We start from the raw sequence: 14,358 nt of genomic DNA on the forward strand, positions 1-14,358 counted from the left end.
TCTCTTTTAGATAATGTGGTCCATATAGTTTTAATATTCCTATATTTTATACAATTTATAAAATCTACCTATACTATTAAAACAATAGAGGTTAAGTCAACATGGCCTCTTCCTATTGGTCTATTCTTAAACTTTCCATTTTTATCTATCACTTCTCTATTTTTCATGTGAATAAAATAACTTTAAAATAAATTAAAATACTAGACAACTCATTGCTATTAAATAAATATATTATTCTGCATTCATTATAACGTAACTATTTTACCCTAATAACCCAAATTAATTATCCCATATTTCACGCCTCCATCCTCTTCCATAGATCTCTCCCTTGATTTCATCGATCCGGCAAATCGACTATCCACCATTGATGAAGTTGTTCACCATACGTACGTTTAATCTACATCATGTCGCCCTACCATGACTGTGTTAACCAATAATCAACCTTACTACCGGTCAATTATAGCATCAGGTATTATTTTTTGTATGTTGATTATTTCACGCCTTCATCCTCTTCCACGAATCTCTCCCTTGATTTCATCGATCCGGCAAATCAACTGTCCACCATCGATGAAGCTGTCACCATCTGTACGTTTAATCTACATCATGTCGCCCTACACATGACTGTGTTCACCAACGATCAACCTTACTACCGGTCACTTAAAGCATCAATATTATTTTTTGTATGTTGATTCACATGAATGTATATTTTAATTTTTTGATTTCATACACGAATTTAGGCCGCCCACCAGGTGTTCGATTAAATGTCAGTTTATTTTTTTATTATTTTTTTAATTGATTAATTGATATTTGATCCATCAGATTTAATATAAAGCAACATAACCAGTGATTACGGATTTAATTCTATCATAATTGGGTCTAATTTTAGATTTATGGGAATTGGCTGATTGACTAATTAAAAAACAACCTAACCAGTGATTAAGTATTTAAATATATCATAATTGGTTCTAATTTTAGATGTATGGGAATTGATAATTCATAACAATTATCACAATTCATATCAGTTACAAAATTATTGAATTGATATGATTAATTATATTAATGGTAATATATAAATTACTAACTTATTCTTGTACATTACTAACTTTATGCTCTAGCTTGAAATATTATGTAGATTTAAACATATCAATTTTAATTATATTGTAATTATAATCATGTTAAAAACATTATAGTACCCATATTTAAATCACATACAAATCAAATTAAATTCTAATTAAATGTGTTAAAAAACAAAACATTAAAAATCCTCAATTATTATATTTTCTAATTTTCTTCCATGTTTCAAGCTATTTTAAAATCCCTAATTTTATTATGTAAATAAATTACATTTATACCTTTCATTTTTATTCAACTATCAAAAAATTCAAACATCTACTACTTATGTATATATACTCTAACCTTCACACAATAATTCTCACACCATCACACCGGATTTAGCAAAATCGTATTTGTTTCTTTATAAGGTATATTTTTTTGGTCGTGCATATATAATTCATTTTTTTACTTGTTTGGTTCAAACTATAATTATTTAAAAATTAATAGTTTGTTTATTTTTATTTTTTCACAACCAGGATGATGGAGCCAACAAACATTACAATGTTGAACCAGTTGGATGTGCTTAACAATGATTGTGTCCTCAAGGTTCGTATTTTAAACCTATGGCGTCTCAAGGACAATAATCAACCCGAAGAAGATTGGTCGATAGAGATAATTTTGCAAGACGAATTGATATTGTTACATAAAAATAAATATCTTACCATAATCCGGACTTTTATTTTTATTTCAAATTACACATTCATTAATTTTAGTATATTATTCACACAATTTTGTAATAATTATTGGATGGTGAATGTTTTTATATTTATTGATTAGGTTTTCACCGATTTTGTACAAATACACATTTATATGTTTTTCTGGTAAGGTTAAATCATTTTCCGGTAAGGTTTTATATTTATTTTAATTATTATATGATTTTGTTATAATCCCTTTAGGTTGTATATCAATGGATATTTTCATTATTTCGTTTTTCCGGTAACGCGATTCAAATTTTCCGGTTATAAATTATAACATCAATTTTACATTTGTTCACATAATTCAAATCTTCCATAATTGGTAATTTATTTATTATGTGATATTATTTTAATATTTAATTTAATCATTTTAGGTTATTGTCCCCAACTTGATATAATTGATTGAGGATTTGTTGATAAGATGTCTTATTTTTTGTTTAATGTTAATGCATATTTTTGTTATTATTCATGTATTTATTATTTTTTCACAATTCATGTAATTTAATTGATTATTATATAATCCGGAAATGAAATTTAGTTGATCATTCTATAATACATTAAATTAGTTATAGTAAGATAATCAATCTTATATTGTTGTTGGTCAAAGTCCAATTAAATCACTAATCTCAACGCAATTTAAAACATTATTATACTTTTCAATATTATCGTGTTTAACATTTTAAAATAATACACATTTAGTATGATATTTTAGAAACCGATTTTCACCATTCAAATTCAGATTATCACTATTTATATGAAGTTTACAAAAATGTGTTACATAGTTTGACTTTCAACAGTTATTCAAAAACCGAAATTTAATGAATTTGACCTTTTCATAAATTTTTAATATTAATGCCTTAAATAAAAAAAATATTTTTAATAAAGTTTCTAAATATTTCAAGTTATTATGATTTTAATGTCAATTTCAACTAAATCTATTAATATATTAATCCCTAAACACCAAAAATAAAATATATAATAAAATGTACATTTATTTAATTCGGTTTTTATATAATACCTTTAATTTATGGTTAATATTCATAACACATTTAAACCCATATTTCTATTTTTTATATTTGACCATTTTTTAATTATGTCTAAATTTCAAGATTCATACCTTTAGTAAAATTCACATATTTTCTATAACATATTAAATATGGAATTTTAAAAATTAAATACAAACTTTTACAAATTGAATGTCAAATTAATGTATAAAATAAAACCCCATTTTAATATTACAAAAATAAAATAAAAATCATTTTTTTTACATATTAATGTCAAAAATTGACTAATTAACGAATTTGATATTAAATGTAATTATGTCGAAATTATTTATTACAATACAACTGTACTAAATATTTTTTTGAAGTTTACTAATAATTTTTTTATTCATAAAAGTAAACTCTAGAATTGAATATAATAGATCTAACAAAAAACTTATTGAATGTTTCTTATATAAAAGCTAAAATAAAAATTATTTTATAACAATTTATATATTTATTGATAATAGTTTTTATATAATTATATGTTTTTGTTCATATACAAAGCATGTATATTTTTTACATTTCAAATCTTATTAACAAACACTACAATTATAATATGTCAAATTCTAGCAATAATCTATTTGTAGTCGTATCTCAAACTCAACAAACATTATTTAACCAAATCTCATTGACATTTACAAGATTTTGATACTTTACAATCTTAGAAAAGTTTATAATTTTTTATTTGACAATTTTATAATTATGTCTAAATGTCAAGATGCATATGCCTAAAAATAGCATCAATTGACTTCCTGAATTTCTGTACCTTAAGCATTTTATTATTTCATCATTATTATCAAATTAACTCACTTTCTATTGTTACAATATTTTATAAAATACAAAACCATTATTGTTAGAGTCAAAAATCAATCTTCGTTTTATATCAATAATAATCATATTATCAAAATTATTGTTATATTAAATACAATTACTTAAAAAATTGATTCGTATTAATTAATTATTTTTATTAAATGTTACACTTTTAATTATGGTATCAAAATATATCAATACCTTATTCTTAACTAGAAATAAAAATTATTTGTAACTTTCAACTTATATTCGTTTAAATAAAATTAATTATAAAGTTTCTTTAATAGTATCAACCATATTCATATATATCATCTACTAATTTATGTTTTAATTCTTATTTTAATCACTATATTTGTTGTACAAAATGATAATACTTTTTGACCTAATATAAGTTTTGACTTCAAATCAATTCTTAAGTTGATAACATTTAATTTACATTATATATTATATTTTTAAACACCTAAAATAATGCATAAAATGATTTTAACATAATTGTCAAACAAATAGTGGTTGCTGAAAATAAAACATGTTTTCTCCTTAATCTATAAACTTTTTCCCTGTAAAATAACCATTAGTGAACATGGAATGTTTTCTTAGTTTATTCATATTATTCCCATAATGAAAAAAAACAATTTTTAATTATTCCTATGTTTAAGTTTTAACGAAATTAAATTTCTATTTTCATCACCACCAAATTAGCATGTATGAAATATGACGAAAAGTTTAATCTTTTGAGTGGATGCAATTTGTCTAAATGGGTAAAAATACATCTACAAAGATACTGTTTAAATGGATACACATTAAAAAAAGCATAAAAGCTAAAGATCACAATCTATTAAAACAATATTAGATTATTATTATTATTATATGTGTTCAATAATTATTTAACATAATTATCCACAAAGGAGTTATAAAAAAGTGGATGAAAAAGCTTTCCCTATTTTTTAAATGATATATATTAGGAATCAACTATATATCAACTATACTTGAATGAAAATTAACATGTTATTGAATATTGATTAAGAATTTATTTTGAAAATCAATTAATTATAGTATTATGAAAGACTAAATTTAGGTTTTAGATTGTCATAACTTGTTTTGTAACATAATTTTAAAATATACTTATAAAAAGAAATGTCTTAGATATTATTCATCTTTTAACATTGACGTGCAACAAATATTTAAATTGATGTGTAAATAAACACGAGTACTATCTTAGAGTAAATAACATTACGGTTATTGATGTGTAATAAATGTCTTATATAAAGTTCATCTTTTGAATCAACATTGAGTTAGAAGTTTTGTTGAATCGAAATTGTAAAATTGTTTAGTTGATTTGGGGACTAATTTTTTTGTTTGCTTCTTATTATACTCATGATATAAGTTATAAAATATTTTGATTTTTAATTTATCTTTGTTAGTCTTTTTTATGATTTTGTATTTGATTTAAATAAGTTATGATATCTTATAATTCATGTAAAATTATCATTTATTTATAAATACAACATTTGCATTTCATTATTTATAAATAATACAACGTCATTATAGATATAATAGATGATCTTTTGATTGGTGATTTATCCGATCCTATTTCTGATCTGATTGAATTTGTATATCCAGCATTATTGGAAAATTTTAATGATATTTCATATTTTTTCAAGAAATGGTCATACTTGCACCTTTAAATGTGGTTGTCCAAGACATTAATAACTGAATTTTGTCTTTGTTTCCTAGAGAAGAAGTTAAATATCTTAGTTCTGATAGTATAGACAAGTCTGATAGTGTTGGTCATGGTTTCAATCCAGCATTACACGCACCAAATTTTCTAAATGGTTTAAAGATGTCTGGTATGCCTAATCATAGATTGGCTCTAAAAGCTGGTGTGCCAATAATGTTACTAAGGAATATTGATCAGAAGAACGGTTTATGCAACGAAACCAGATTACAAGTAATTAACTTGGGGATGTGTTTTATCGAAGTAAAGGTTATTTCAGGTACTAACATTGGCTTTCGCACTTATATAACTCGTAGTGGTGTAACTCCTTTAGATAAGAAACCACCATTCAAATTGAAACGAAGACAGTTTCCTGTTGCGGTTTGTATTGCAATGACCATTAACAAAAGTCAATGAAAATCACTAGCAAGAGTTGGCATATACCTACAAGAACCGGTGTTTACACATGGTTAACTATATGTGACTTTATCACGAGTAAAGAGTAGAGACGGTGTTAAAATGTTTATATTAGACAAAGAATGTAAAATTACAAATAAAACTACAAATGTGGTTTATAAGGAACTGTTTAGTATACAAATTTGAGCGGTAAAAGTGTGACATTGTTGTTGAAGATTAAGATTTGGTTTTGTTGGTAACTTGTATCAAACCCATGGTGTCAACAAAGAAAATATGTATTAAGATGTACTACATATTTAAAAGTTTGTACCGAAAAGGAATGGTAAATATGTGAGGAGAGTAAAATCTCCTTATCAATATATTCTATAACTAGTTTAATCCTCCCGTGTTACGGGGGTTTATTCAAGTTTTTGTTTAATCGTTTTGATATTTTATGATGATATATTTTATTTTTTAACGTAGTTTTGTTTTAATTTAATACATACATACATATATATATATATATATATATATATATATATATATATTAGTTTGTTCTTATATTTTTTAGCGTTTGAGTTTTCTCAATTGAGATGTGTAAGTTTTTTAGATTTATAACGAACAAACATAAACGGACACGAGCATGTTGATTTTTTCAAATGAACAAACATGAACACAAATATTTGTCTAATGAAAAAGGGGACGTTGATGTAGTTGACAATGGTGGGTAGTATCGGAAATTAACCGGCGATGGAGATGAACAGCAACAGAGAACATGTAAAAGAGATAGATTAAATTAGGTTTAATGATGAAAGTTTTAACCAATAAATGAGATCTTAATAACCCATTTGAGGGCTATTAGGGTTTGGTAAGACCCATAACCCGTGGAAACTATTCTTTGATGGTTAAGAGGTACTTATTTCACAAATGAGATGTTATAACCCGTTTAGGAGTTATCCGGGTTTGGTGAGACCCATGACCCGCAAAAATTATTGTTTGATTATGAAAAAGTTTCATAAATATATGGGATGTTATAACCCATTTAAATACTATCCGGGTTTGGTGAGACTCATACCCATGAATTCGGGTTAAATGCATGAGAAGCCTTCATTCAGAAATCAAGCAATCTGGTGGCTCTAGAGAATGGGAGAACAACCTGAAAGCGACACGTATAATTTTATGTTAGACAATTATATAGATAGTTAGATTATATATAATTAGGATATCGAACTTATATATCTAGTGAAACTTACTATTGGTAGACCACACCACAGGTATTATATATTTTGATAATTATTAAAAACATTAAAGAGGAATATATTTTGATCAATATCTTGTTTGTTTTAAAAGCATTAAATTCAGAAAAAAAGCAAACTCCGGTTATAAAAACGCACGACCAACTTCCTTCAATTTGCAACTCCTCCATACTGATTATTATTATTATTATTATTATTATTATTACTACTCCTGTTTCATCATCCCAACTCCCAAGAAGTTACTTACATTCGGTTGGTCCTCATAGTCATGGCCTTGCTTTCTGATCTTGTCAACCTTAACCTCACCGATTCCACCTCTAAAATCATTGCAGAATACATATGGTACATACTGTATACTTCATCACCATGCTTGTGTAGATATTGTTAGTAATTTGGGGTGAGCTCGGTACCAGTGAAAGTTAGTATAGTACGATATTTGAACAGAGAATACCACCGGTGATGTCGAAAGTATTGATCCCAAAAATACCTGAACACAGCACCAATTGCTCATCCTAGTTGAAAATAATAATAATAATACTTGAAACCAGGCATCCTCTGTTCTTGGTCCTGTAATAAAATAAAAAATGAAAAGTTTTAATACTTTTTAGTTGTGTAGTCAAAGAATCCAAGACTATGCTTACTCATAAATATAATCTTAAAAATTTAATTTAAAATTAATTTGTTGAGTTATTTAACATCTAATTATAATTGGTGACGTTTGGTGTAAACAGGATCGGTGGATCAGGCATGGATGTTAGAAGCAAAGCAAGAGTAATTTGTTATTATTCATTCATGATTATTACTAATTTACTATAATATATAATATAACCAATGATTTATTTGAGTTTTATTATTATACATTTTTTATGTGTGTGTGTATTTTAGACACTTTCGGGTCCGGTGGATGATCCAAAGAAGCTACCAAAGTGGAACTTTGATGGGTCCAGCACAGGGCAAGCACCTGGGGAAGATAGTGAAGTTATTCTCTAGTGCGTACAGTTTTTATTTTAACTTTAAATATATAGTCACCAAAAGTTTTTGGACTAATATTGTGTATTTGATTGATGAATAAAACAGCCCACAAGCCATTTTCAAGGATCCCTTTAGAAGGGGTAACAATATATTGGTAAATTTTCAAGAATTTCTATATATATTATTCCTATACTTTATACCAACGCAAAACGGGTAGATCGGGTCATTACAGGTTGGGTCAAAATGGGGTTCAGCTACGGTTCTTAACGGTTGGAATTTGGACGGTTTGGATTGGTCCGATTGGATTTCTAGACGTAGCTGGTAAATACAGTTTTTGGAAAACTAAACCGAACCAAACCGGCCTGAATAGTTGGGTTGGCTGGGCCCGCGGGTTATTATTATTGTTTTTTTCTTTTCCTTTTTAAAGCACGAAGTTCTAATATTATAGCTTCAAAAGTTTAGTGAAATGTTAGGTTTAAAAAGTAAACCTTTTAGCTTCTGATTATTAGAAGTTTTACTATAAATAAGAAAAAGTTAAATAAGTATGAAATAAGGTAAATTAGTAACACATACGTATTATAACTAAACGCACTGATACATGTTATGATTATTTAGTTTCTATACATCGAAAAGATAGAAAAGTTACATTATTGTTTTAAAATTATATAGATTAAAGATTTATGTTTTTATTATTCAAGTCTCTAACTAAAACTAAACCGTGATAATAAAATTTGGTTTTTCAAATCCATAAATCATAAACGAACCTTTTCGTTCCTAAACCTGCCAAGCCGCGGCAGATTTAGCTCGGCTTGGACACCTTGAACAGTTTAAGGTTTCTGTCCTCTGTACCAGATTTAATAAAATGTGTGTATTATTATAGGTGATGTGTGATGCTTACACTCCAGCCGGTGAGCCAATCCCGACTAACAAAAGGTATGCTGCAGCCAAGATCTTCAGCCACCCGGACGTCGAAAAGGAGGTTCCATGGTACTTTCCAAAAGTTTTTTTTTTTTTTTTTTTATATAATTTACTTTAAAACAATGTAATTTAAGTAACTCAATATTCAATGTTTTCCTTATTAACAATAGGTATGGAATTGAGCAAGAATACACCTTGTTGCAGAAAGATATCAACTGGCCTCTTGGTTGGCCTCAAGGTGGTTTCCCTGGTCCACAGGTAATCAAATCTATCTTTAATCTTCATAAATGCAAATAACATGATCAACTTTTAACTATATGTTTGTTAATATTATTTCATTTTAGGGGCCATATTATTGTGGTATTGGTGCTGATAAAGCTTTCGGCCGCGATATTGTTGACGCTCATTATAAGGCTTGTCTTTATGCTGGCATCAACATTAGTGGCATCAATGGCGAAGTTATGCCCGGACAAGTAGGTTTAAAAAAAAAAAAAAACTTCCTTTTAATGTTTTGACACGGACCCGACTCTTTATTTCCCGTTTGCAACCTTATAAATTATTGAACTCTACTTTGTTACACAGTGGGAATTTCAAGTTGGGCCAGCTGTAGGCATCTCTGCTGGTGATGAACTTTGGGTGGCTCGCTACATTCTCGAGGTATTGCGAATCTACTGTTTGTTTTCGTTTTATTGATGTGTGCTTTGTTGGAGTAATAATCAAGCCTTTGTTATCCTAAAGTTTATTGTATTAATAATGAAATCCTAAGTTTATTTACTTGTTAGTTAAGTTAGTTAAATGATGGTTAAGGGCACTTATTATAGTTATTTATTTGATAGTTACATAACTAACACCCTTGTTGTATATACATAGTTCGGTTAAGAATCTTGACATCGAGGTTTTGTTTTGTTCAGAGGATAACCGAGATTGCTGGAGTGGTGGTTTCATTCGACCCCAAGCCGATTCCGGTCAGTTTGTTTCTATTTTGTTTATTTAAACCATGTTAAATGATGTAAGTATCACGTGTTAAAGAGATGCAATCTTGAACAGGGTGACTGGAACGGTGCTGGTGCGCACACTAACTATAGGTAAATCGGTTTTCTAGATTTACTTAAAAGCATGTTTCTATGTTTATGCTAATCATAATCAAGTTCATAACCAATTAATAATAATCTTTTAGCACAAAGTCCATGAGGGAAGAAGGCGGGTATGAGGTGATCAAGAAAGCTATTGAGAAGATGGGTTTGAGGCACAAAGAACATATCGCAGCATACGGTGATGGGAATGAGCGTCGGCTTACGGGGCGTCATGAAACCGCTGACATCAACACCTTTATATGGGTACACCATATGTCACATAAACAGTAATGTTATATAACTTACATGATTTCAATAGTTAGTTTGATATTGTATTTTAACTGTTTGTGTAGGGTGTTGCGAATCGTGGCGCGTCTATTCGTGTGGGACGTGACACGGAGAAAGAAGGAAAAGGGTATTTTGAGGACCGAAGGCCTTCATCTAACATGGATCCGTATGTGGTGACCTCCATGATTGCTGAGACCACCATTTTGTGGAACAAATAATGAGTTTGTTTTGTTTTGGAGGAAGATTTGAGAACTGATTTACTTGATTGATATTTAGAAACAACCCTTTTATTTAATTTCTTGAAAACTCGTTGCATCTTACCTGTTTTGTTGTTTATTTCTACTTCAACTTCATGTGTTATGTGAAGAACTACTACTACTGGATTGGGTTTGAGATTTTTCCCATGGGTGTATTGTTGACATGCATATTCTAATAACAAGATTCAAGGGTTGATTTCTATATGCTTTTATTGAAATGAAACTCTATTATTTGGTGTTAGGGTATATGCATATGGAAGCAACGACACACAATCAGGATCAAATGCTGAATATAAACAAACATGAGGATATAATGTGATCCAGCGTAAACTGACCTATATTCACGAATTGCAACAAAGAAATCCTTACCTTGTTTCTATATTTATATGGATTGCAATAATCATTTTTCTAAATTATTTTTCGTTAATAAGCTGTTGTAATAACCATTATATAAGTGTCGATTATTCCGTTATTTTGATAGTGATTGTAAGACTTTGATAATTTATTAGGAGCATTCCTTTTGACATATCTAAAAACATATTTTGATGAATGAAATTATTACAACTTTGGGGTTTTCAATGGTCTTGGGAGGAACTTGTTTTTTAGGATTTTCATCTACTTTTGTTTCTTTAAGGCTTAAGCGTTTGAACACACGTAATTGTTTTAATTAATTTACTTCACTTAATTGTTAATAATAATTAATATATATTCAAACATGTCTAGTATGTTAAGTTAATATCTTTTATTAGTTTATAGTATCGTGTTATAATACCATGTAGCCAGGCTAGAAATGTTATCATGATGTCTTTTACGCCCAACGTGTTCGTTTATATTTTTGACATTCCGGTTTATTTATATAGATGAACCGGGTTCGTTTTATGTTCAATGTAATTGGGCTATTTAACAATAGTATCGGGCTTATATATTGGGCCGCCATCATTTGTATCGGGTTTGGTTATAACAATTGGGCTGGTTTACATATTGGACCGGTCCTATTATTGATCCGCATTTTGTATTGGGCCAAAACTCTTAATTGGCTGAACCCATTTAATTCTACATATGTTAGTGAATGAAGCCCACTATGGTTTAGTCCACCTAACCTTTCTCAGTTGATTGACTGATTCTCTTTATATATAGAAAATAAAAATAAAAATCATGACCCTATTTTCTCAGTCGATTCTCTTTACAATTTTCGATGAGTATCACAACATAATTATTTTATATTTACTTTCACATTTTGATTTAGTTTCTCTCTATTAGCTTTTTGAGGTATTTGGTGTGTATTAAGTAGTTCTTATAACTTTAGCAATTAGCAAATGGTCATTTGATTGAAGTTAAGGTTTGCTACATAATTTACATGTAGCATAGAAAATAATCGTATTAGGAGGACTTTCCCCCCCCCCCTTTTTTTTTGGCGCCATACACATTTGACTACTATTGTTTCTCAAAATAGTACTGTTATGTACTGTTGGACAGTGATTTGGTTTATATCACTTACTGGTCCATGATGTTATGTTTCATATTTTAGTATTTAGTTATAAACTAGCAATTAGCGTAAAAACCATGAAAAAAGTAACACTAAAACGTTTTATCGAATACATGTGTTGAGAAGGGGGGGGGGGGTAAAACAAACAAAAAGTGCACGTAAAATGTTAAACCGCACACGACCGTTATGACGTGTTAACGCGCAAAATTAAACCGAAACACAAAACATAAAAAATAACAACTAACTCAACTTAGGATCCGCGTGGTGCGACTGGGTAGTTAAGCGTAAAAATGTTGAACCACACACCCGCGTTGCAGTGTGTTAACTCGCACAATGTAGACCGAGGCGTTAAACGGAAAAAAAATCAAATATAAAAGGTAATTAACTCAACTTAGGACCCACATGGTGCGACTGGGTTGTTAAGCGTGGAAAATAAACGTAAACATATTAAACCACACACCTGCATTGCAGTGTGTTAACTCGTATAATGTAGACTGATACGTTAAACAGGAAAATTATCAAATATAAAAATTAGCAGGGACTAAAGTTCAAAGTGAAAAAGTGTGAGGATTAAAAATGAAAAATGTTTTGTAACAAACATGTAAATTATGAAAAGTGTAGGGTTAAAAAGTAAAAAAGTATAATATCAAAACTAAAAGTACAAATTTGTTTGCAAAGAGTACAAGTGATGAAGCCTTGCAAAGTTGCTAAATATATATATATAATATTGAAAGGGTAGTGTTTCATAGATACTGAAAAGGCCATGGTTATTCACACACCCTTTTGGTTATTTACACACTTTTTTAACACACATTTTATCTATTATGTACACATTCTCTAAAGAGAGAGAGGGTGTATCATGTATGAATAACACATCCCTGCTGAAAATGCACATTGTTACCGACGGTATGCTGTAGGACACTTTTATAAAATAATAAATGAATATGAAGTAAAATTAACGCTAACGATATTCTTGTTAGTAATGGGAAATATACGAGTACGATAACGTTTACAACATCAAATAAAATGTATATAATATACAAATTATTTATATTCAAAATTGATAAGATATGGTTTCATCGGCCGGTCTTCATGTAATAGATTCGTCTTGCGTCTTCATCACATTGGTCATCGACTAATTAACTAAGCTCATTGAATCGCGTATTCTTGAACGATCTTTTATGTAGTCTTCAACGAAAGCTTGATCTGCATCTTCTTGTATGATCCTTATCTACACAAATGAACAGACTAATGTTAACGGTTGTGACTGAGGATTCGTGTTCAACACGGGTCCCTTTAAATAGATTTCGTGTTTCTATTAAAGAGTCCGTCTATCTCTCAGGGTATAACAGCCAAAACAGTATGCACTGCCGGGGAGATACTCACACGTTCGAGGTTAGTGGTAAAACTTTGAGGTAAAAATAGAATGAAAAGGTCTCATCTCTATAGGTTCCTTCAATATATGAGTCTTCAATGTTTTCTTTTTTACCAATAACCCTTCTTACATGCATGTATTTTTTCTTTGAATTTTCTAGGTTCTAATTTTTATAGCATTTTTCAAACGAAACACACAGCCTATTATTTATTTATATATATATATATATATAAAGTTTCACTTAATTAGAAATTCAATATTCTAATAAAAACGTACTAATTAATCAATTGTCATAAGAAACCTAGATGAAGATCGAGTTTAATATTAATATTCCAATTAATCTTCAATATTTCATTCACTATGATAACTTTCCAACATATGCATGCAACTATGCAAGTTCCACTCAACGCACACAACCGTAACAAGTCAAGACGTCAGGCCAGTTACAGGAGTGTTTTGAACCTGTGTAAGATATATACTGTCATCTTCACCTTTTAATTATTTCTCAAAATCTCCATTTTGTCCTCCATGTTTCAAGCCTAAAAACAAAAGCTATGATTGATTTTTCTCTTGGATTTAATATGCTTCGATCTGTCTAATAATTTTCACCTTAATGCAACTAACTTGATGAGTACTTATTTTAGTGTTTCGGCTGTTTAAAAAGACGATGTGGCACTGCCACCCGCAACACCTGCTGCAAAACCAATGCATCCAAAAAGACCATATGACAAACCGACATGTTCATTTCAGCTTCACTTAATTAAACTGCAAATAACCAAATACCTTATTACTAACTCAACAGACGCCGAAAAGAGCGACAAGAAATTAAGCAAAGGATATATAACCACATGACACCACTCTTTTGTATCTATGGTAGTAAATGAGTTAATATTAAACAAAAACGTACATCTTAGTAAGTAGTTTACAAGATTCATACAGGAACACGCAATTTATACAATGAC

The 14,358-nt window shown here is 29.2% G+C and overlaps 1 protein-coding gene across 1 annotated transcript; it reads left to right on the forward strand.

Annotated features, from left to right (window-relative positions):
* The first annotated feature begins 7,292 nt into the window (after nucleotides 1–7,292).
* On the forward strand, nucleotides 7,293–10,761 carry LOC143590663 (glutamine synthetase cytosolic isozyme 1-1). Its single transcript, XM_077071081.1, has 12 exons — nucleotides 7,293–7,369; nucleotides 7,759–7,798; nucleotides 7,913–8,016; nucleotides 8,105–8,153; nucleotides 8,880–8,986; nucleotides 9,088–9,175; nucleotides 9,262–9,390; nucleotides 9,500–9,574; nucleotides 9,829–9,882; nucleotides 9,965–10,002; nucleotides 10,095–10,254; nucleotides 10,344–10,761. Exons 1-12 carry the CDS (start codon nucleotides 7,296–7,298, stop codon nucleotides 10,494–10,496), a joined length of 1,071 nt encoding a protein of 356 aa, XP_076927196.1. The 5' UTR covers nucleotides 7,293–7,295; the 3' UTR covers nucleotides 10,497–10,761.
* The last annotated feature ends 3,597 nt before the right edge of the window (nucleotides 10,762–14,358 follow it).

Source organism: Bidens hawaiensis, unplaced genomic scaffold, assembly GCF_021521415.1.
Source record: "Bidens hawaiensis isolate Kalapana, Puna unplaced genomic scaffold, B.hawaiensis_p1.1 tig00038715_1, whole genome shotgun sequence".
NCBI lineage: Eukaryota > Viridiplantae > Streptophyta > Magnoliopsida > Asterales > Asteraceae > Bidens > Bidens hawaiensis.

Coding starts and splice junctions, on each gene's coding strand:
- LOC143590663 (XM_077071081.1), top strand. CDS start 7,296: ATGGCCTTGCTTTCTGATCTTGTCAACCTTAACCTCACCGATTCCACC. Junction 7,799..7,912: donor ATGTTAGAAGCAAAGCAAGA/GTAATTTGTTAT, acceptor TGTGTATTTTAG/ACACTTTCGGGTCCGGTGGA. Junction 8,987..9,087: donor GTCGAAAAGGAGGTTCCATG/GTACTTTCCAAA, acceptor TATTAACAATAG/GTATGGAATTGAGCAAGAAT.